General features: G+C 36.6%; 1 protein-coding gene across 5 annotated transcripts in view; it reads right to left on the bottom strand.

The window, feature by feature from the left end:
- Positions 1–24,575, bottom strand: part of OLA1 (Obg-like ATPase 1) — a 172,648-nt gene that overhangs the window by 65,409 nt on the left and 82,664 nt on the right. For 4 of the 5 annotated variants that reach the window (XM_011991892.1, XM_011991894.1, XM_011991891.1 and 1 more), the window contains one exon: positions 812–987. In XM_011991892.1, coding sequence (XP_011847282.1) covers positions 812–987 — 176 coding nt within the window. Of the gene's footprint in view, positions 1–811; positions 988–3,813; positions 3,916–24,575 lie in introns of all 5 variants that reach the window. The other variant, XM_011991889.1, reaches the window with a different exon arrangement.

The raw sequence follows: 24,575 nt of genomic DNA, 5'->3' as shown, positions 1-24,575 counted from the left end.
TGCAACCTCTGCCTCCCAGGTTCAAGTGATTCTCCTGCCTCAGCCTCCTGAGTAGCTGGGATTACAGGCACCTACAACCACACTCAGCTAATTTTTGTATTTTTAGTAGGGACAGGGTTTCACCATGTTGGCTAGGCTGGTCTCAAACTCCTGATCTCAGGTGATCCACCCACCTCAGCCTCCCAAAGTGCTGGGATGATGGGCGTGAGCCACCATGCCTCGCCAGGGCACCGTTTCTTAAATGTTAAAGACAATTCAATCATATGTAAACTAAAAGCCTCAAAGTACATTTTGGAACATTTATTACAACGTTACTAATAATTATTCATTATAATGTGATAGAAAACATATTTGAATATTAAGAACAATGATGCATCTTTTCATTCCATAAAATATTAAAATGATCTGTTTACTTTAAGAGTGTATTAATTTAGTTAACCCCTCTGGAGAACCAGTTCTTTGTATAAATCACTTCTTCAAATCCATGAAACCTGTATGAGTCATTTTGCCAAATCCAGTAAGTTTTTCATCATAAACCACACTTTATTAACACTAAAACTTGAAGACCTACATAGTAATCATATAAACACTCATTATTACTGCTAACTACTGCTTGCTTAGAACCCCCTAAATAGCCTATCACCATGGTCCTTGGTTGTTTAAAAATAAAGTTTCTTAACAATTTTTTTTAACAGATATAACCCTTGGCTTCTAAAATTCCATAACAATATTAGATATATCATATGCATTATTTAAAAAATTTAATCAAGAAACTCTTGAGTATCTAAAGAAGCTGTAAATTTTTACTTACATATTCAGGTTTTAGTTTTTTATCTCCTCCTCTCACAGCCACCTTTTCTAGTTTATCTATAATGGGCCCAATCATTTCCTCATCTTTAAGCTGAAGCTCTTCATGTATTATTTCTATATCTCGAATAGGATCTACACTTCCTTCAACATGTGTGATATCATCATCTTCAAAAGCACCTAAAATGAATTAAAGGGAAGCAATTCAATAAACAAATAATACAGAGGGCTCATTATGATTAGAGTGAAAGATTCCTAGAAGGTTAACAAATAAACATAATAAATAAATTACTCTGGCTTCTCAGCAAGTAGGACATAGCATTTTTTCCCCATTTAGTAATAGTGAGGCTACTGGCAATAAAACAGTAGTTCAAGAGTCTCAATATTTCAAAAATTGATTTAAATAAATAAAATTATGGTCTTCACAAAAACAAAATTATGTTCTAGAACTATTGGCATTTCCAAGTTTGGTACATTAAAAGATACTGAATTCCAGGCATGAAAGATTGAAGTTCTAAACTGCACTATTAGGGTTTCCAAGGGAAACCAGATTTAGGGAGGGGGGTGTCTGAAATCATCTGGCAGACCTCTTCCCTGCTTCAATCTACTTTATCACTGTGGTTCTGACGGTGATTAGATAATGAACCACTCAGACACACAATTTACACAGCAGCTAATTTCATCGGCCTGATTTCAGGGTATGGTTTTTAGGGGGCTATCAAAGAAGCAGATGAAGGTGCATTTGTCATATATGAGTGACAACCATTCACACTCTCTGAACAAAATGATGCTGGCCCTTATTAGAAACACATGCTATTATCACATATTTAAAGTGCAGTTGAAGCCATAATTTCAAATTGCCAACGGGAAACATAAGGGTAAAACAACCAGATATTACTGAAGCATGTGTACTGACTTTATGCCCTTTTGAAGACATAATGTGGCAACATAATTCAACTGGGATTTACTCAAATTACCAGATAAAGAACAGTATCATAAAAAATGAACAAATACTAAGAAATATTACAAACAGAAAGCAATGATACATCCACCAAACAATATACACATTTATAAACAAATTAATTTCATTAAAATTACCAATTAGATTATAGTCCCCAAATGAGATGTTTTCAAACATAAAGTATCAATTATTTTAGACAGAGGTATCAAAGAAATCATGAGAGAGTTTGATTGACTTTGGTCAAGAGAAACAGTGAACACAGCTCATTCTTAAATACCAAAAACCAAGATACTCTTGTTACAAGTTATAAATTGTTTTAAAATATAATTTCCCAGAATTAAAAATAATTAAGTTGTATTGTAATGTGGATTATTCAGTAATAATAATAAAACATAAATATACTATTACAATTAAAGTATAGGTATGTAAAGTAGTATTTAAGTTTTTGTGTACAAATAGTATACTATTTAATGTCAAATTCATATGAGCAAAATTAGCAGAAATGAGGAGTTACATTATGTTTTACTAATAAACAAAATAGACAGTGGTTTAGGTAAATTTTTTGAATCTTTGAAAATATGAAAGAAGTCTCCCTGAAAGCCCAATATTATTTACTTCTTGTCAAGATTTGAGGCATCTTATGCAAATAGCACAATAAAGTAGGAAAATAAAAATGGAAGCTTCCTGGCAGTCAAGCAACACAATAACACTGTAAGTTACAGAAGTGACTAAGCTTTCTGTGACACTCAGAATGAAAAATATCCTACATAGTTGTCTCTATGTAGGGTCCAATGACTAACCATAGTGATGTCCTCAACAACATCCCTACAGTAAATGCATTAGCAGGTTTTTAATGGCAATTCTTAATTACAATCCTCAATTTTAACGAAGTTGATAATAGAGAGAAACTTAGTAACTGCAATTCTTCTGAATGCAAAGAAAACAAAGCCCTCCGACGATCTAAACAAATCCAAAGAAAAAAACAGAATAAAGGAGGAAGGGGAAGAAATCATGTGTCTATCTTGCAATTTTCAAATTATCTTTTAGGTTGGGTGTGGTGGCTCACACCTGTAATCTCAGCACTTTGGGTGGCCAAGGTGGGAGGATCACTTGAGCCCATGAGTCCAAGACCAGCCTGGGCAACAAGGCAAGATCCTGTCTCTACAAGAAAATTAAAAAAATATATAGTTGGGCATGGTGGTGTGTGCCTATACTCTTGGCTACTGGAGAGGCTAAGGTAGGAGGACTGCTTCAGGTCAGGAGTTAGAGGCTGTAATGAGCCATGATCATGCCACTACAGTCGAGCCGGGGCAACCGAGCAAGACCTTGCCGAGCAAAAACGACCCCCCCCAAAAAAAAAAAACAAATTATTTTCTAGTTTGTACCTTACCTAGACTCTGCCAAGGACTAGCCTAGGAAATGAGTTATGACTGTATCATCACTAATCTATTCCCCCTACTATAAGAAAAAAATTCAAACCACAGACCTTATATACTTTGGTGGCACTGTTGCTCCCTTGCCCCAAGGTTAATATTATTATATTCATTTGTATTGTGAGGTGGTAACATACCATAAGTAGAATTTAAATTTATTTCTGAAAAAAAAATTGTCAAATATTAAGATAAAAATTAAGTAAAGGGAACACTAAGGCTATCCTGTCAAATGGAATAGCCTAGAATGGGCCTAGAACAGCCATAAAATAAAAGCTTCCATAAAATTTGGTGGCCATTTGGGTAACTTCTCATTTCTTAGAGCTAAAAAATTGGAGATTCTTTTCCAAAGACATGCTTCTGGGTCAACCAACTTCATCATACACTTATGTCATAGCAATTTATTTTTTTGCATCTTGCCTTCTTTAGTACAAGATTTAGTGCTTAAGAATATAGTCTTTGAGGCCTGGTATGGTGGCTCACACCAGTAATCCTAACACTTTGGGAGGCTGAGGCAGGAGGATCGCTTGAGCTCAGGAGTTTGACACCAGCCTAGGCAACATAGTGAGACCTCGTCTCTAAATAAAAAAATTAGCCATGCATGGTGGTGCACACCTGTGGTCTCAGCTACTTGGGGACCTGAGGTGGGGGACTGCTTGAACCTGGGAGGTCGAGGCTGTAGTGAGCTGTGATCATGCTGGGTGACAGAGTAAGACCCTGTTAAAAAAAAAAAAACAAAAACTATATATATATATATATATATATATATATATATGATTCTATGATCAGCAAACCTATCTGAGTTCACGGACTCTATAATCAGATAGATTTACTGATCATAGAATCTTAGACAAATTACCTAACCTCTATAGATCTTATCTTCGCATCTTTAAAATGAGGATGCTTCTACCTCCCAGAGAATGGATATGATTAAATCAGATAATATATGTCAAGTGTTTAGCAGAGAGTCTAACACACAAAATTCTTCCAGTAACTGGGGAATATACCTTTTTTTTTTAATGTAGGAATTACTAATTTAGAAGAAATCCTCAGCAATATACTCAAAAAATTAATTTTGAGTAATATAGTTTCATGCTATTCAATTCATCTTGGAAAGGATTAAAATAAACAGAGTTTCTAGGTTTTTTTTTTCCTAGAGCTGTGATTATGCTGGACGACAGAGTAAGACCTTGTTTAAAAAAAAAACTATATATATATAGCTATATATATATATATGGAAGGCAGGGTGATAAGACTTATGATTTAAATAGTCCACTTTAGCTACTGTAAAAAGAAAAGATTCTAAGAGAGGAGGCAAGAGTGACTGCAGACAAAGTTAGGAGGTAGCTATAGTGGTGCCAATGAGCAATAACCAGACGAGTGGTACTCAAATAAGACTGTGGAGAAGAAAAGAAGCGTTTGTACTAAGACTATATTTTAGAGATAGGCTAGGATGAAAGGTCATGAATGAAGATATAAAATTGACAGTTATCAAATGTGTTTAAAGTAACAGATCTGAATGACCTCACCTAGAGAGAGCACTCCAACACTCAGATGTCTGAGAGAGGAGAAGAACTTGGCAAGAGACTGAAAAGGACTAACCTAAGTCAGAGAAAAACTAGGAGTATGGTCTTATGAGAGTGAGGGAAAAAATATTTAAAGAAGGAAGGTGTATTCAACAGTCAGATACTATTTAGACATAAAGACAGATAAAATTTCTTATAACACAAGAGTCCAAAAGTGCTAAAGTTTAGCTTTTCTAAATTCACCGAGTTTTGAAACATTTTCTCTTTCTATAAGTGGACTAATTGTATAAAGTAAGACACCCTAAGATTTCTCACAGTCTGTGAAAGTGATCCTATCAGTCAAGAAGGTGGCCTACTTAGAAATCATAGCCACTTTCAAAGACTCACATTCCAAACAAGATGGCATAAACACTGAAATAAAAAGTATACTTGACCAACTATAGGATGGTCAACCATCTGACACAGAATCACTGACACCACATATAACATCAAGAGCAGGAGAAGAAAACTATGCTCATACAAGCATTAAAATCAAGTCACACATTTTCAAGTTGGGTGATTGAACAACAACAACAAAGGCCGAGCCCGGTGGCTCACGCCTGTAATTTTGGGATGCCAAGGTGGGCAGATCACCTGAGGTCAGGAGTTTGAGAGCAGCCTGACCAACATGGAGAAACTCCATCTCTACTAAAAATACAAAACTAGCCAGGCATGGTGGTGCATGCCTGTAATCACCAGCTACTCAGGAGGCTGAGGCAGGAGAATTGCTTGAACCCAGGAGGCAGAGGTTGTGGTGAGCTGAGATTGTGCCACTGCACTCCAGCCTGAGCAACAAGAGCGAAACTCCATCTCAAAAAAAAAAAAAAAAAAGGAAAGAAAAGAAAAAAAAATCAAGTCTACAAAAGGCTTCAGAATTCTCTCTTATGGCCTAAAGGATCATTTAAGAACCTATCTTTTGTATCTTTTGTTAAAAACAAAAAACAAAAAAAAAAAAACCCGTACCTGAGGTTCAGTAATTTCTTCTGTATTATTTCTTTTTCTTTCAAACTCAAAATGAAATTTAGTCTATTTGAAATAGCACATACACTATATGATCACATTTGTATAAAGTCATTTCTCTCTCTTAATGGCACCGACCAAATGCTAATGAGAATTTCTGAGAAGTGAGCTACTGAGTAATTTTTAAAAACTTCTTTATCAGTTTTGTCTCATTTAAACTTTTTATAATAAACATGCATTGTTTATACAAAAATAAGTCATTTTTTATTGTTTATTTATTTATTTTTGAGAAAGAGTCTTGCTCTGTTGCTCAGGCTGGAGGGCAGCGGTGGGATCTCAGCTCACTGCTACCTCCACCTCCTAGGTTCAAGCAATTCTAGTGCCTCAGCCTCCTGAATAGCTGGGATTTCAGGTGCGTGCCACCATGTGTGGCTAACTTTTTTGTACTTTTAGTAGAGATGGGGTTTTGCCATGTTGGCCAGGCTGGTCTCAAATCCTGGCCTCAAGTGATCTGCCTGCCTGGTCTTTTTAAGTCACTTCTTAAAAAACACAATAGGCCAGGCATGGTGGCTCATGTCTGTAATCCTAGCACTTTGTGAGTTCGAGGGGAGATCACCTTGAGGTCTGGAGTTCTGGACCAGCTTGCCCAACATGATGAAACCCCATCTCTACTAAAAATACAAAAAATTAGCCAGGCGTGGTGGCATGCGCCTGTGGTCCCAGCTACTTGGGGGGCTGAGGCAGGAGAACTGCTTGAACCTGGGAAGTGGAGGCTGCAGTGAACCGAGATGGCGACACAGCACTCCAGCCTAAGCGACAAGAGTGAGACTATGTCTCAAATAAACAAAACAAAACAAAACAAAAAACACAACAAACAAGTTTAATTTGCACAAGGAGAAATACATAATGGGTAACTAAAACGTTAACTATGGTAAACCCTCATTTAAAAAACTATTTGTTATAGAAAAAAAATTAATCTTAATAGGCTTAAGCCAGATTCTATTACAGAGATTTCTCACCCAGCAATCCTACAGTGTTTCCTTTCACAGCAAAGTACTCTTTTCAAACCTTCTTGACTTCTCTCAAATTTCTAGTGCTTTCCAGTTCTCCCCTGCTACCTTAACCTTCCCCGCTTCACAGGGAAATGCATGTCATTTCTGGAGAGCCAACCCCCTTTTTGTTGTTATCTAACTAACCTTTCCTTCTCTCCAGCAGTAAAATGGACAACATCACTCCTTCTACTATTTCTAGTAAATCTCTCTGCCATCTCTGTGCTGGATATGAGCCCCTCTCAAGGAAGTTTGCTCCATAGACTGTTCCTTCTATTTCCTCAGACCTCAATCTATTACACCTCTCTCCTGTATTTGTATCTCCTCCATTTCCACTAATACTTGCTCATCAACATTTAAGCATGCTTAAAATTCTGCATTAAATCAATCATGTCATTCACCCTGGACATTAATTTCCCCTCTAGTTATTACTTTCATTCCTCCAGTTCAGAGCTAAGCTTCTTGAAGGAGCTGTCTACATCTCCTCTCTCTACTTTTTTCCCCTATTTACAACTCAACCCACTATAGTCTGGCATATGCCACCACCAAGCTAACAAACTGATCTTAGAAAGGACATCAGTGATTTGCCTTAATGATTTAAAATCTAACAGCCATTCTTTAGGAATCTTGAATGACCACTCAGTAGCACCTAACTTTAGAGCACTGAAATAGTAGTCTCTTTCATTGCTTCTTTCTAACTGCATTCTCCTGATATTCTTCTTCTATTTTCTCTGGTCATTTCTTTTCTTGTTATAACTTACCCATAAATGTTGATGTCTTTCTTAGCTCTCTTCTCTTATCCCTCTATTACACTCTCACTAACAGAATCTCCAACTCAGAACTCCCCTGAGTGGCTCCAGTATACTCTGAGGCAGTATCAAATGAAATGAACCAAAAAATATTTTTAGTTAGTTATATAAACTGTTTCTAATATAAAATCTATTCACTAAGGGAATAAATGCAAAACGTCAATGCTTACTCTAAAATTGTGACTTTTCTAATTTCTGTACCTCCCTTACTGAGGTCCATTCAAAATACATATTTACCTGGTGAGATACATTTCACTATTCCTATGGTACTGGACATTCTGCATGCTACTTATTTATTGGTATGATTTGGCAGAAATGATGAGTTGGCTCTTTTCAATGATTATAAATGAAGTGAAGATTAATCAGTTTACTCATTCACTCAAGGCCTGTTCTTACTCCATAAAGATGTGAGTAAAAAGGATAAATCTATACTCTGTTTAGGATGCTGAATCTAACCTGAAGGACTTCAGAAACAAAAATATACTTTGGAAATTCAGCACTTCAGTGAACTGCTTTCCTATAGTACTACTTAAACTTGGGTTGTATTCAGTTTTTAGAAGCAAAGAATCCCTAGAGAGACATAGAAATACATGATGTATTGAAGAGTACAGGCTTCACAGCAATACTTATAAACCATCTGTCATAGAAAACCTGGGCTATAGTTTCAGCGCATTCCCCGAAAGTTCATGTGTTGGAAACTCAATGCAGCAGTGTTGAGAAGTGGAATCTCTGGGAGGTGACTGGGTCATGAGGGCTCTGCCCCTAGAATGGATTAAGCCATTCATGGGTTTTTGGGTTATCAAGGGAGTAGGCTATTTATCACCAGAGTGGGTTTGTTATAAAAAGTTTGCCCATTTCTTATGAGCTCCACCACCATATGGTGGCCTGAGCTGTGCTGCCTTGGGACTCTACAGAAAGTCCCCACTAGCAAGAAGGCCCTCACCAGCTGCAGCCTGCTGACCTTGTACTTTCCAGACTACATGATTGTAAGAAATATGTTTCGTCTCTACTAAAAAATACAAAAAACTAGCCGGGCGCGGTGGCGGGCGCCTGTAGTCCCAGCTACTCGGGAGGCTGAGGCAGGAGAATGGCGTGAACCCGGGAGGCGGAGCTTGCAGTGAGCTGAGATCCGGCCACTGCACTCCAGCCTGGGCGGCAGAGCGAGACTCCGTCTCAAAAAAAAAAAAAAAAGAAAAAAAAGAAATGTGTTTCTTTACTTTATAAATTACTCAGTCTCAGGTATTCAGTTACAGCAAGAGAAAACAGATAAGCTACTTTGAGATTCCAAATAGCATGTCTAGAGTTTTCTTGGGAATAAGAGGGTATGTAATCAAAATAGACCTATTTGACTTATGCTTTTCCCATACTCTACCACTATACAATACAGAGGTAAAGAATTCCTTGGCATGTAAACCACTGCATAAACTGCCACCCTCTCAACACATATGCAAACTATAATATGCCTTGTTAAATATAAGTTTTCCAATTGGAGAAAGACTCCTTATATATCCAACAATGTGCTAAGTCTGTGAGAATTAAAAACAAAAATAAGAGGATCTTGATCTCAGTAACTGGATAATCTGGTGAGGAAACAAATCTAACCTATTAAAAAGGGAGAGCAATATTCACCAGCAGACTTTAAATATAAGCATAATTAATAACAGGTAATCAGTAAGGCCTTTAAAAATAGGAAAAATTGAATAGGTTAAGAAGATGAAGAAAGGCATGACAAGCAACAGGAGAAAGCATCAGCTAAAAACTAAAATTTGAAATGAACAAAGCTTACTGGAGAGCTGATCACAGTGAGAAATTGTGCTGAAGAGTAGAAAATGATAAAAGGTGGGCATGGAGGATAGGGAGGTCCAAATATCAGGATAAGTCTGGAGCTCATCTACTAGCCAATAGGGAGCCAATACGGAGTCTTACATTAATGAGTAATATAGAAAGCAGCAGTTTAGAAAGACTAACCAGAAGTAAAGAACCAGCTAAAAGGGAATCACTGTTCTTCACATACGATCAGAAGAATGGCATTAGAAATCTGATGGGACACACGAAAACAGGATGAATGTGCAAATTAACTCAAGAAAATGACGTCAACCAGATAACCACTTTTCTAAAATGCAAACTACAGATAAAGAGAAATAAATTACACAAATATATGGTAATATTAAATCACAGCACCAAAACAAACTACATGCTACATTATTTTACACTGCTTTCCAGTTTGTCCTATGTGTTAACAGTAAATGTTTTGAGTGTTTATATTCTAATCCAGAGTCCCGCTAGTTTATAGTCTAATCATTCAGAGGTTAGGGGCCAGATTCCTAAATCAATAGAAGATCAATTATTAAATACAATGTTAGAAATCAAGACAAGAATATCCTGCTAAAAAAACCTTTACCTTTTCAAATTTCCAATCCATTCTTCAAAACAAAGTATTACCTTATGTCAGAACTCTGGTTCCCAACTTCCTTACAGTTCTCTAACTCATTAATATTTAAAGAGAAGGGAGACAGCTAAACATGCATTGGCAATTCCTTTAATATCTATAGTTTTATTAATAAACACTGGAAAATACAAACTCCTATTTATTTTCCATAAATGACATGACAAAAATTCTTTATTGCACTGGAGTGGAAGTGGGGATGTGAACAGGGGTTGGGGGGAGAAGAGGTATAAAAGCTAGTTATTGCACACTCCAAATGCTCTGATTTGAAAATATAGTTTAAGCCCTGGTTTACAGAAACACTGCAAAACTCTAGTCTTAATCTCGATAAAGCTCCTTAACATCTTGGCAACAAAAGCAATTTGAGCAAAACCATAATCTAATTTATAGCTTAACCTAAAGCTTGTAATATGTATCTTTGCATTAAGTAAGGTGTGTAGTTTTAATCACTTTCCTTAAGTTAGAAAGTGGGACCCAGCACAGTGGCTCATGCCTGTAATCCCAGCACTTTGGGAGGCCTAAGCGGGCAGATCACCTAAGGTCAGGAGTTCGAGACCAGCCTGGCCAACATAGTGAAACCCTGTCTTTACCAAAAATACAAAATTTGCTGGGCGTGGTGGTGCCTGTAGTCCCAGCTACTCAGGAGGCTGAGGCAGGAGAACTGTTTGAACCTGGGGAGGTGGAGGTTGCAGTGAGGGGAGATTGCGCCACTGCACTCCAGCCTGGGTGACAGAGTAAGATTTTGTCTCAAAAAGTAAAAATAAAAAAGTTAAAAAGTGGGAGAAGAGCATCTCAATTTATTATATTCACTTCAAAAATCAATTTGCCTTTCTTAACAATATCAGGGAAGAAGGCAAATTTTGGCATACACAAAATAACTAACAGTACATTCCACTAACAATATTCCACTCAAAAAGAGGTAGGTTTACATTTCTAGCCTTTAGAGTTTGAAACAAATGAAGAGAGTTGTATTAATCAGTGAATGTATTTTTAGATCTCTGGAGAAATAAAATATTTTGTAAATATATAAAAATGGAAATAATTGGTCTAGTATGTAAAGTGTTAATTACTTGATTCAAAAGCATAATGGAATAGTAAAACTGGAGTTGGTGGGTTGTGCTGATTTACAATAAGAAATCAATCAAAAGTAATCTCTAAAGTCTTTAATATTTGTTTTCCAGAGAAAAGTCTATTAAAATAGATATAACAAAGGCCATAAAATAATCCAGTCTGTGCTATAGTCTAATTGTTTAATGCTGGAATAAAAAACAAAACTACAAGTAGCCAGAAGAATTTGCTTTTGCTCTGCTTGTCTCCCCTCTCCTCTTCCTTCCTCCTCTCTCATTACAGGAAACAGCTCTAAAACTGAATCTAGACCAAGAGGAATAAAACTACCCTCCCTTTGACATACTCAAAAATTGATTAAGTTTTTGAAAAGCTTAGTAAAAAGGCATATGTAGCTGACTTTGAGGGACTAGTCTAAAATTAAAGAAATTATAAATGATTCCTATAGGACTTTTACACAAAGTAAACTTATATGGGAGCAATCAAGCAAAGCTGTAAGTAAATATAATTCCAAATCTTGAGACAAACAGATATTTAGCATAGGAGAGAATAATAAAGTGGGTCAATTCATTTCTGAGAAATCTTAAAAATTGTTATTTTCTTCTAATTTTTAGAGCTCTCTTAAATTAAAAATAATATACTTTTAAGCAGTGAAAAACAACATTGAATAGTAAGGATGAGATAAAGAGAAAAAAAGCAGGTAGAAAGACATGAAAAACGTTAAAATTGGAGCTTATATTTAATATAGTAGCAATCAAAAAAATCTTCTGGTTGTGACCGACAAGAAGCAACACATTACAATATTATACAGTGTAATTCTTCTAAATGTACAGAACACCAGAAAATTCTGCCTAACAGTTACTGGTATTATACTTATATTGTAGATAATTAGACATCCGCACCATTAAAGAATCCTTAAAGTCACTTAAAAGTTATGAATTATAACCCAGAGTCAACACCTGTACTTAATTATATTCAATTGCTCAAGGGTTTTAAATTTTTAGTTGCTGCAACATAGCAACTCTTTTCAAAGAAGTAGGCAAAAAAGAAGTATCTTAATGAGAACTAGCATTCAGCTTTAAACAAGATTTTCACTTCTTATTCCTTATTATATAACAAATACTTTAAATGTGTAAAAGGCAAAATTAACCAATGTTATTTAGTTTTTGTTTTGAGATGGGGTCTTGCTCTGTCACCAGGCTGGAGTGCAGTGGCACAATCACGACTCATTGCAGCCTTGATCTCCTGGCCTTAAGCTATCCTACTGCCTCAGCCTCCTGAGTAGGTGGAACTACAAGGGCCTGCCACTGAGTCTGGCTAATTTTTTTTGTTTGTTTTCAGTAGAAATGAGGTCTTGTTATCTTGCCCAAGCTGGTCTTGAACAGTTGGGTGGAAGTAATCCTCCCGCCTCAGCTGCCCAAAGTGCTGGGATTACACGTGAGCCGCTGCGCTCAGCCAATCAATGCTATTTTGAATTAATATTGAGATTCTGCCCTACTTCCAATATTGAGCTGACTGTTTCTGTTGTATTTACCCTTTGCAATAGCCGGCTCTCTATTTTCTTAACTTACAAAACATCACTCAGCCTTCTGCCTGCAGAAATAGCCCCGTATAAACTGACCTTGCCCTCACCCTTCCAACCTTACCATCACCACTCTCCAGAAATCCTCAGCTCAGGCCAAACTCGTGCTGACTCATGAAGGCCAGAAAGTTCCTCATGTTTAACTATCACTGTATTTTTTCCCACTGCCTTTTTTGGGCCTCAAAGATAAATAAATATCCTTTCTCTCTATTACAAATTACATCCGTCCTTAAAATGTATAGTTTCGTTTCCCTTCATTTACAAGGCAATTCTAGAGGAACTCAGGTCTAAGAGATCTCTACCACACCTGAGTCACAGAGGAGTTGTAGAGACTTGTTTGGAATAAAGTACAGCAGAACTGGTGGTTACATATTTTACCTTAAATATGGCTTCTGAGAAAATCCCATTTTTACACCTTTCCAAGGAGTCATATTACAAGGAGGAAAAAAATGCAAACACAGAAATTAACAAAAACTAGAATTCTGTCTGTATTAGCAATACTGTAAGTTATGGATAAAGGGGACATGTGAACCATTCATTATTCAAGAAATAAACTAAACAGCAAATCAGAGCTTTAATTTTTGTAATGTTGGTGCCCACAAGACCCCATTTTCAATCAAACTAAATTACTCTCAATGCTTTCATTTCTCATCTTCCATGCTGTTACTCATCCCTCTGCTTGGAATATTCTTCCTCCTCACTTTTGCCTTTCAAAAAAACTTACATATCTTTCATGGCCTTAATGAAATGTCACTGAATGGTATCTCCATAACAATATGCCTTCTCTAACCATACCCTCTATTTGAACTGCCACTATCTATTCTATTCATCTGACCACTATCCATTCTAACATCTAGTATTAGAATATATGATTCTATGCCTAGTTACCTAAGCTTGGGGATTATGTGTATCTTAAATGTCTTTCTACTTCCCACCAGTGCCCTGATCAGAGCTGATGCACAACAGGCCCAAAAAAGGGGTGAACAAAAATACAAGTGAAGACATGACTGAAGGAAGAATCAATGAATGAATGAATGCCTCAAGCAGTTATTGGCACTTAGAATGAAAAATTGTTAGAGGGAAACTACAGATTCTAGATGAAGCTAAACATGCAGCACAACAGAAAAAGATCAATTTCACAGCACACAATAAGACATTTAGTGAGCATTTCAAAGAAACTAGTGCTAAGCATATCAATCACAAAAATTACTAGAGAAGCAAAGCATAAAACATGGCAAACTACACACTGCAATAGAAGACACAAGAAATTTCTTATCTCTTCATCCCTGAATTGCTTAACTATTAGTGAAGGACAGACAATTATCTTCTGAAGACTTCTGGGGTGTTTGCATTGGATTACATATTTTAGTTAGTACAAACAATTGTTTGAATGTATAAGTCAAATTAAGAAGTGGGAACACATACCTACATACTATAACTAAGACCAATGAATGTAGCAATAAAAAAGGAGAAAAGAGAGAGAGAAGGGATGGATCAGCATGAATCAGGATTAAGGAGGGAAGGCTGGCATGCAGACGAGGCCTTTCAGAGACAGATATTTGCAAAGGGAAGCAGAGAGTAAAGAAGACATTCCAGCAGGATGGAAGTATAACAGAAGTGATTAAGGGCACATACTCTGGAATCAGAACATCTGGATTCAAATCTGGATTTCAGACTGACTGATTAGTTGTTGGGTGAATTTCTCCATGCCTTAGTTTCCTCTGTAAAATGTACACAATAACAGCACCTACCTCCTAAGATCATTTTATAACCTTTATTCATAATATCAATGGATTTTGACTTCTATCTAATTTTTCTAAGATACAGACGGGAGAATATAGGAATGTAAGAGGGATGACTCACCAAGAACACCTAGTGTTCTAATAGGAAGATGATGGTTTGACTAAATCCACATTACACAATAGAGATCACATCTTAGGTCCAAATGAAAAGTACTGTGATGGTAGATGCCCTGAAACCAGATAATATACCTCACAAAATATACCGTTAAATGCATTAACACACAGTTCTAAAATGAGAATAGAAACATGGAAGAAAGGATAAGACCTAGGGAGATGAAGGATAAGCAAGCAACCACGTCCTTTGGGAGCAGACTGTGTAAGGGAGGCCACTGCATCCCCAGTACTTTTCTGATGTAACCCACCCCAACTGGCCCAACAAAATGGGTACGATCTACCTGAGATCTTTCTAGAATTTCTACTGCAATCTTATAAAGTCCTAGTCAGTCTACAAGATCTAGTCCTCAACAGTTAAGCTAGAGCTATCACCACCAGGTGGTGCCAAATCAAAGCCAGTATCAGAATGGATTTGGATGGGCCAGGACCTTGTGACACCCCTTATACCCCTGTGGTCAGCTGTGCAGGTTCATCCTGTCATTTAATTCACCTAGAAATAAAGTGATCCCATATTTTATGCAAATGAAACTTTTGGACCCACACAACACGTTATGGTAGAGAAGGGGTGGTTATTGTATTCTATTCTTGGTGAAGGACAGGCAGTACAACCGGGCTGTTTTAAGACTAGTTACAAATGAATACATTTAAAAAATTTCTTTCCTGCTTTATGCCATATTTCATTAATACAAACTCAGATACAGTCTTGAAAGTAATCAGGAAATCATAAATAAGAATGCAGTATACAAAAAGTTCTGACATCATCAAGACTTTAGTTAAATATGAATACATTTAATGCATCAAGGCTCTTACTAAGAAGCCATGATCTTTACCCCATGATTTTCCACAAAAGTGAAAGGATATTATCATTGATCCTCCTGCAAAAAGTTCAGTGATCCCATTAGCTCTTTTGTCTATAGAACTATTTTGTCTTTAGAGCAAAAAACAGGGGGACTATTATAATAGAGAAATCGCTCCACCTATTTACCCCCCAATGGAAAATCAGAACAACAAAAAAACTATGAATATTTATGGAAAGTCCTCTAAGAATCACCTCAAATTTTCCAGCAAAAGACTTCATGGCAAACTTATTCCCCTCCATTTCCATCTAATCCCCCCACCATGGGATTTTAGCACTGCTAATATGTTATACCTGTCAAGATCTGATGACTGTATGTTATGTATTCATCTGAACAGAACCACTACACTTAGTTACAGGCTATCATCAACCAATTCATTCTCTTGCTAAAATCAAGTCATCCAATTACTCCTTGACTAATCAAGGCTGTTTTGGCTTTTTCTTTTTTCAAAAGGTACTCAACAGCATAAACAGTTCACTTACAAGAAATGGAAAGGGGCTAATCAGCAGAATTATTGTTTTGCTGCTACAATTTGCAGTATTTAAATTTAGTTGCTGATTGGACTGAAAGTTTTATGATATAGCATATGAAACTAGTTTAATACAACTGTGAAGCTGTGTAGCTGTATTGTCTTGCCATGGCTATACTGGTCTACTTTGCAGGACAAATAAGTGACTACTTTATTTAAAATAAGGATATTTAAAAATAATAAGTTTTAGTGTACTTTCCCACATACACTGGTTTTATAAACAAAGTACACAGCTATTAATTCCCCAGTATTGTTTTTTAAAGTTAGCACCTGCACGCAACACCACACACATGTGTGTTACATGTGTACAAAAAAACCCACAACTGCTTTGGTTTTTCATCTACATTTATTTTGGATTTTAAGCAATAATAAACTAAGGACAGAATTATTATTTAAGAAAATAAGACATCTAAATGTTTAAATACATGTTACCACTTATATAATAAATAAAATGATTAACACTACATTTCTAAAATGGGGAGAATTACAATTATAATAATAATTATGGGTGCCCATAAAGTTATTATCCATCAGTATTGCTATTCTTATCTATATAAAATGTGTGAGAGAACTTCTAACAGAATGACTAATGTTGGAATACCAGACTAAAGCCTTGAGTTATATTTATTTGATATTTATGTTATGTACATATTTATTACAAAGTATTTAAAGAACAATGTTTTTATATGTCACCCCTTGATTAAAATCTTCAGAAAATTTTGAAAAGAGATGGGATCCAGTCTTGAGACTGAGATTTATTTACTTCATTAAATACAGCGATATATTAACCAAAATAATAAGTTTTACTTCATAGGAGAAAATAAATTTACAAAATGCCATTATATTAAAATGAATAATTTAACTTTTTAAAACCTTAAACCATAAATAAATTCTTTATACCTTGAAATAACAGTATACATTAACCATCGACAAGAACATACATCTTAGAAAATATACAAATAGGATTAAAACAATTTCTGAATTTTTTATACATGTGCACATACAAGTAACATTTCATAGAAGTAATCCTCCATAGGCTTATATTTTGCATACTAAAACCTATCTGGAAATGAAATTCTATACAAAATTGTAAAACTATACTTCCAGTAAATGTCTGATAGGGTTATTCAACATATAAACATTTCAGAAAAGTCTTGATTTCAGAAATGCTTTAATAAGGCATATAAATGCCAGTACATTTCAAAAAATTATTCTCAATTTTTAAAAAACTGCTACCTTTTAATAATATTTTTGAAAAAAGAATCAATCTGGTTATGCTGAGATTCAAAAAAGCAAATAAATTAAAAACCAAAATAAATGAACAGAGAACTAATATTCTTTAAAGATGAATACTTCTCAGAGTAGGCACACCTGCCAATATATTAAAAATAAGTCAAATCAACTACAAAAGTAATAAATCAAATGCCATAGTAGACTTGACTTCTCGAGACAGCATTTTCAAGCCGTCTTTGTGGCTTTGTTTGGCGCCATGGTCCTTTAAGTTTTGTCTTCATAAAGCCCTAACTAGTTGTAATCATTTGCAGCCTAATTGTGGACATTTATCTGCTTTTCTTATGCATAGAACATAGCTATTAAAGCTGAATGGTGATGGTGTGAAGTATAGGTTAAATTGGGTGAAATTAAAGCAAATTACTCCGGGATGTGGAAATCTGAAAATAGAAACCACCAATGATTTGCAACCCTCTTGATGATCAGCTTCACAGAACCCTAAACGACAAGAAAACTTACATATTTTAAAGTTAACTAGGTTTTTAAAAATAATATGTATAAATGTATTTTTAACTACAGCACCTCTTGGTAATGGTGGAAAGATTATTTGTTTAACTCAGCTGCAATGTTAAAAAGGTGGGTTTCTATTTTAAATAGTGCAGTTTATTTTTTAAATAAGATTTCCATTTCTTCATATAAATTTTTACCTATAAGAATGCATGCAACTATATCACATACACAGTTAATACAATGCCATATAATATTTTGCTAGCTAAGTTTTAATCCTGAATAAAAGTATAATATAAGAGACAACACAAGTAATAGTAACAAAAGCAAACTAACAATGTAAACATAAATGTATTATATGCCTCTAACTTACATAGGCCTACTTATACACATGCTGTATATAAATATGCATGTGACTAGCATAAAGAAAAATACACAGTGGCCTAGAAATAAATGCAAAACAGTAAAATATAAGAACTTTATTTTCATTTATCTAAAACCTTACTGCTTGACTAACAGATTTGGATAAAGACAATAAAAACATACATTGACCAGGAGCAGTGGTTCACGCCTATAATTACCCAGGTATGGCAGCACACACCTGTGGTCCTGGCTACTTGGAAGACTGAGACGGGATGACTGCTTTAGCCCAAGTGTTCAAGGCTGCAGTGAGCTATGATGGCACCACTGCACTCCAGCCTGGGTGACGGATTAAGACTTTGTCTCTTTAAAAAAAAAAAATACACACACACACACACACACACACACACACACACACAGAGACAGATAGACAGACACATACATACATTTGCACTCTGCATATTCTCTTAATCAACCAAAGTAGTTGAAAAAATGTACTAGACCACATCTAGATAACTTTACACTAAAGAAAAAAATTTTAGCAATGAAACTGATACCCTTCCTTCTTTTACTGACTGCTATGTAAAAAGCACATTTTAGGTATTTAGGGAGAGATGAAATTAAATGACATGACCCATACTGTCAAGGAGTTTACAGTCTAGCTGGAGAAATAAGACAAGAATATGTAACTAAACCATGGCATCAAAAAATGACCCCTACATGAAGAAGGCTCCTAATCTCAAAGGCAGGAAACGTGAGCAAAAGGCGGACAGAGGGAGCTCACAGAGGATATGGACCTTAAAGGACAAAACTTAGCTAGAGGTACAGCAAAGGCAAGGGTGGAATACATAAAGTACATTGAGGACACAGAGTAGATATGTCTGAGGAAAATTTAGAACAGAAAAGAAAGCACTGGAAAACATACTAACGCTTAACAATGAAGAGCATTGAGTACCAGGCAGAAAATGGAATTCCCAGGAAGGCATGAATGTTTTACAACAGGCAGTAACATAATCAAATGCAATGACCCTCAAGCAGTGATACATCTAATTTCTCAATGGCCATATCACAATTAAAGGTGATATGCCAAAGATGTGGTCCTCTGGAATAACGGCAATACTCGTGGACCTTAAGTCCTTGTCCCATACTAGGCTATGAAGGTATTATTGCTTCCTATTTAATAACTGTATGCTTATGTGTTATCTTTTTGTTTTACAGTTAGTATAGGACATATTCACTAATGTTCAGCTACTGGTAGATTTTTATTTGTGTATATATGTTTAAACCATGGCAACAATATATACTTCTAAGTAATACTATAATGCTGATAAAACTTAAGTTAGAAATTTAACAAAATATACATAATTATTTTGTTTTGTGAAAAATAGATTTTTAACCCCTCTATGATATAGGAAACCAAGTACTGGGGCAGAGTCACTAAGTGATATAATTATGGTGAAGAATCACTGCTCCTGTAATCCCAGCACTTTGGGAGGCAGAGGCGGGCGGATTGCTTGAGTACAGGAGTTCGAGACCAGCCTGGGCAATGTGGCGAAACCCCCATCTCTACAAAAAATACAAAAATTAACTGGGTATGGTGGAGCGTGTCTGTAGTTCCAGCTACTCAGGAGGCTGAGGTGGAGAATCGATTGAGCCCCAGAGGTCGAGGGTCCACTGGGCCTTGATAGTGCCACTGCACTCCAGCCTGGGCAACAGAGTGAGACTGTCTCAAACAAAGAAAAGAACCACTGCTCTTAAAGGAAGAAACTGGAAGAAGAAAAGACTATAACAGTTATTCTAAAAAATCTTCTAGTGTGCAGATGATCCCCAGCCCTCTCCTTGATTCTGGATTACTAGGGAGAAGCCTGGGATTCTGCATTTCAAAGAAAACATATGTCTGAGACAAGTGATTACAGGGTCACACTGATCAGAAAAACAGAGCCCCAGCAACAATTTATTAGTAACGTCAGTTAAGTGGTAGTGAAAATAGAATAAGGCAAAAAAGAAGAGAAGTACTTCCAGAAAAGACTGATAGAACTTGATGACAGATAATAGCAATATATAAGGTAAATCAATTTTATTAATTAAAAATAAATAGGCCGGGCTCAGTGGCTCATGCGAGGTCAGGAGTTCAAGACCAGCCTGGCCAACATGGTGAAACCCGGTCTCTACTAAAATATACAAAAATTAGCCAGGCGTGGAGACAGGCGCCTATAAATCCCAGCTACTTGGGAGGCTAAGGCAGGAGAATCACTTGAACCTGGGAGGCAGAGGTTGCAGTGAGCTGAGATTGCGCCATTGCACTCCAGCCTGGGGGACAAGAGTGAGACTTTGTCTCAAAAACAAATAAAAATAAACATATAAATAAATGTATGGGTGCCTGCTTAGAAAGCTGATCCAAAAAAAAAAAGTTTTTTCATTTAGAGTACAAAACTACTTTATTTAACCAAATAAACTGTTTAAAAATAAATAGAAATGAAACCTTTAAAATGTAGTGACACAATTTGGCTGTGTCCCCAACCAAATTTCATCTTGAATTGTAGTACCCACAATCCTCATGTGTGGTAGGAGGGACCTGGTGGGAAATAATTGAATCATGGGGGTGGTTACCCCCATTCTGTTCTTATGACAGTGAGTTCTCACGAGATAATGATGGTTTTATAAGAGGCTTTTCCCTTTACTCATTCTGTCTCCTGCTGCCCTGTGAAGAGATGCCTTCCACCATGACTGTAAGTTTCCTGAGGCCTCTCCAGCCTCATGCAGAACTGTAAGTCAATTAAACCTCTTTTCTTTATAAATGACCCTGTCCTGGGTATTTTCTTCATAGCAGCATGAGAACAGACTAATATACATGGCATTTAATAAAGTTTCAACTTGTCCTATGCCCTGACTTTCTCCCACATGGACAAGGTTAGAGTTGGCAACTACACAATACAGAGAACTAAGAAGGGGTTTGGATACCATTCTGTTTTATGTTTGGTGATCCCACAAAGTAATATATCGGTTTCATTTTCACGAACAATAAGCTTCACCACATATTTAATGAAGAGGAAACATTTTTATTACAACTGTGGTAAAGAAATTTCATCAGAATTATACTGCTCTAACTCTCATAATAGTGTGATGTTTTAAACCAGTATTACGAGGTATTACCAAGATGGGATAAATGTATTTTCCAGTCAATAATCAAAGTAAATAGGTTCTTAAAATATTTTAAATGTAAAATTTCACAGGTATTTTCTCTCCTCTCCAAATTCACAGAATTATCAATAACAATTTCAAGTTTATCACTGATAGGTAGAGCATCTGTTGTTTAGGCATCAGCATCTTTCTATATCCTATCTATACTCTCTTCTAGCTCCCCAACTGCCGCTTAGGAATTTAGGTAACTTCAGGTAAGATTATTTTATCTGTGCACAGTGACTACTGAAGGATTGGGCATGTGACCTAAGCTGGCCCACTGGAGGAAATTTCAAAATTTATTGCAAGACTTGAACAAGGTCACTCTTTCTCCTCTGACAGATGTGAACTAAAAACCACATGGCCAGTGAAATGCAGGAAGCCATGTTACAACCATCAGAGGAATCAGCCAAAAGATGAGTAAAGTTGGCCAAAAGGTAGAGACAGAAAGAAATTAAGACCTTAGGGGAAGTTCTGAGACAATGCACTGATCATGTACTGCATGAAACCATGTATGTTATCTTCTCAGTAACTGCAAGCCAATATATATAGACTACCTTTATTTTTTAAGCCATTTTGGACTGGAATTCTACTGTAACTGAAAGTATCACAACTCTTATATTACGCTTCCTACCACAAATAAAACATTGTAATAATGAGTATCTACTGTCCCATATTTAAAATGGGATACAGAAAAAATAACGGTGAAATGCACAAGGTATATTCAGAAAACAAATATGTCTAAGGAAAATACATCCAACTGACATAAGAGGTGAAAGAAAGGGTATGTTCAGGCCAACAACAGTCCTGTCTTCAGAAATTGTGAGTTCGGCTATTAACTTGCCCAAGGTCACATAGCCAACAATCTTTTTCAAAGGTTTTTTCATTTCCAAACACCGATAATATGTACTGAAAAAAAATTGTGACACAAAATTTCTGACACAAAGAAAGTATAGAACAAATGCTGATCCTATTCCCACCTTTGCTGGAGAGTCCATGCCAAAGAAATTCTTGTTCCCTTCCATCTAACCAAATTCTATCCAGTTTAAGTTTTCTTTCTTAAACATAAAATAATTTGTTTAAATAATGTTCAAGCATTTATCATATGCAAGAGTATCACCTATCAAAGGACTGGATTAGCTTGTCAAATTAAATAATTTCAGTAACAGAGACAAAAAGAAACACACTTTACAAGAATGAGAATGCTGGCTGGGCACGGTGGCTCATGCCTATAATCCCAGCACTTTGGGAGGCTGAGGCGGGCGGATCACGAGGTCAGGAGATCGAGACCATCCTGGCTAACACGGTGAAACACCATCTCTACTAAAAATACAAAAAATTAGCTGGGCACAGTGGTGGGCGCCTGTAGTCCCAGCTACCCGGGAGGCTGAGGCAGGAGAATGGCGTGAACCCGGGAGGCCGAGCTTGCAGTGGGCCGAGATGCGCCACTGCACTCCAGCCTGGGAGACAGAGCAAGACTCCATCAAAAAAAAAAAAAAAAAACAAAAACGAATGAGAATGCCGTTCCTCTATTCATTGTCTAGCAAATGATTTACCATTCATAACTCAAATGTCAGGCTGGGTGCAGTGGCTCATGCCTGTAATCCCAACACTCTGAGAGCCTGAGGCAGGCTCATCAGTTGAGGTCAGGAGTTTGACACCAGTCTGGGCAACATGGTGAAACCCCATCTCCACCAAAAAATATAAAAAAATTAGCTGGGCGTGGTGGCATGCGCCTGTAGCCTCCAGCTACTTGGGAGGCTGAGGCAGGAGAATTGCTTGAACCCAGAAGGCAGAGGTCACAGTGAGCAGAGATCGTGTCACTGTACTCCAGCCTGCGCAACAGAGTGAGACTCCATTTCAAAAAAAAGACCTCAAATGTCACCTCCTATTACTTATCAGAAGATAGTATCTGATAAATTTGTAGCTGTTGAACATTTAATTTTTGACCTAATTCAGAACATTCCAATTCACATACTAAAAATAAGCCAAATTATTTACAAGTGGGACCAAAATTTACCTCCTGCACAGGAAGAAAATATAACAGGGCCTCTGAGAAGCAGTTTCTTAGACAGACTGAGTTTCTTAGACAGAACAGATATCAGATTTGAGCAAGCAGATACAAGAAGACAAGGAAGCTCTCCTTAGAAACCCAACTGTGGGAGTCGCAGTACTGGTTCACAAACTTGGGAAACATGATCTGAACATGAACTCTCAACAGCAACAACAACAAAGATTGGCAGCCAATTCAAATTCCTTCGGTGTATCATAGATCTAGGTAAATGTTTACTTGAATGGGTCTCTGATTTCCTAGAGGAAAGTCATTTCTATTACTACCATAGCACCGTGCAATAGTGCTTCCTTTCGTCATTTTGCTAAGTATTGCCATTTATATGATTTTAAATATCTACAAAATTGTGTTCTGTAATAACACAGATGTCCACAAAATTTATCTAAGTGAAAATCATAACTATTATCTTTAAAGTATGGGGGCACAAAAATGCGGCAGATTATATTTCTTATACTGTTGATTTACCCAACTACTACTCCACTTTATGGCCCCAAATTACCCTGCTGAAAGACTGTACTAACTTCTTTAGGGGAATTTAAAAAGGGCCTTCTTTATGGGAAACATATTTTAAAGTTCCCCTCCTTTCTCCTATAACCCCCATTTAGTTAAGAATTCACTTAATATCTTCTTTTATAATCATGTCATAATAATTGTTACGCAAGATAAAAATTAACTAACATTAGAAGGAGTCAACAATTATGTCTTAAGGAAATTTTGAGTAAACTGAAAAAGAAGAGAGGGAAAGAACCCACAAGCCAACACAACATTTAGCCTATCCCCAGAGGAAAAAAAAAAAAAAGAAGTGCCCCATTAGACATCAGTAAATATAAACTAGTTACAATTTAGTCACTATCATACTGGACTGAATCTTTTACATCTTCTTCAATTCATCCTCAAAGGCTATATGAGAAATAGGACTCTGGCACAAGTCAATTCAGAATTTATAGAAATACAATCCTTAGGCCAGGAGTGGTGGCTCATGCCTGTAATCCCAACACTTTGGGAGGCCGGGGTGGGTGGATCACTTGAGGTCAGGAGTTCAAGACCAGACTGACCAACATGGTGAAACCCTGTCTCTACTAAAAATTCAAAAATTAGCTGGGCATGGTAGTGCACGCCTGTAATCCCAGCTACTTGGGAGGCTGAGGAAGGAGAATCGCTTGAACCTGCAAGGCAGAGGCTGCAGTGAGCCGAAATTGCACCATTTTACTCCAGCCTGGGCGACAAGAGCAAAACTTCATCCCCCTCCCA

The sequence above is a fragment of the Mandrillus leucophaeus genome, unplaced genomic scaffold (assembly GCF_000951045.1).
Source record: "Mandrillus leucophaeus isolate KB7577 unplaced genomic scaffold, Mleu.le_1.0 Scaffold40, whole genome shotgun sequence".
In the NCBI taxonomy this organism is placed as follows: Eukaryota; Metazoa; Chordata; class Mammalia; order Primates; family Cercopithecidae; genus Mandrillus; species Mandrillus leucophaeus.
This window is presented reverse-complemented; position numbering and strand designations above follow the sequence as displayed.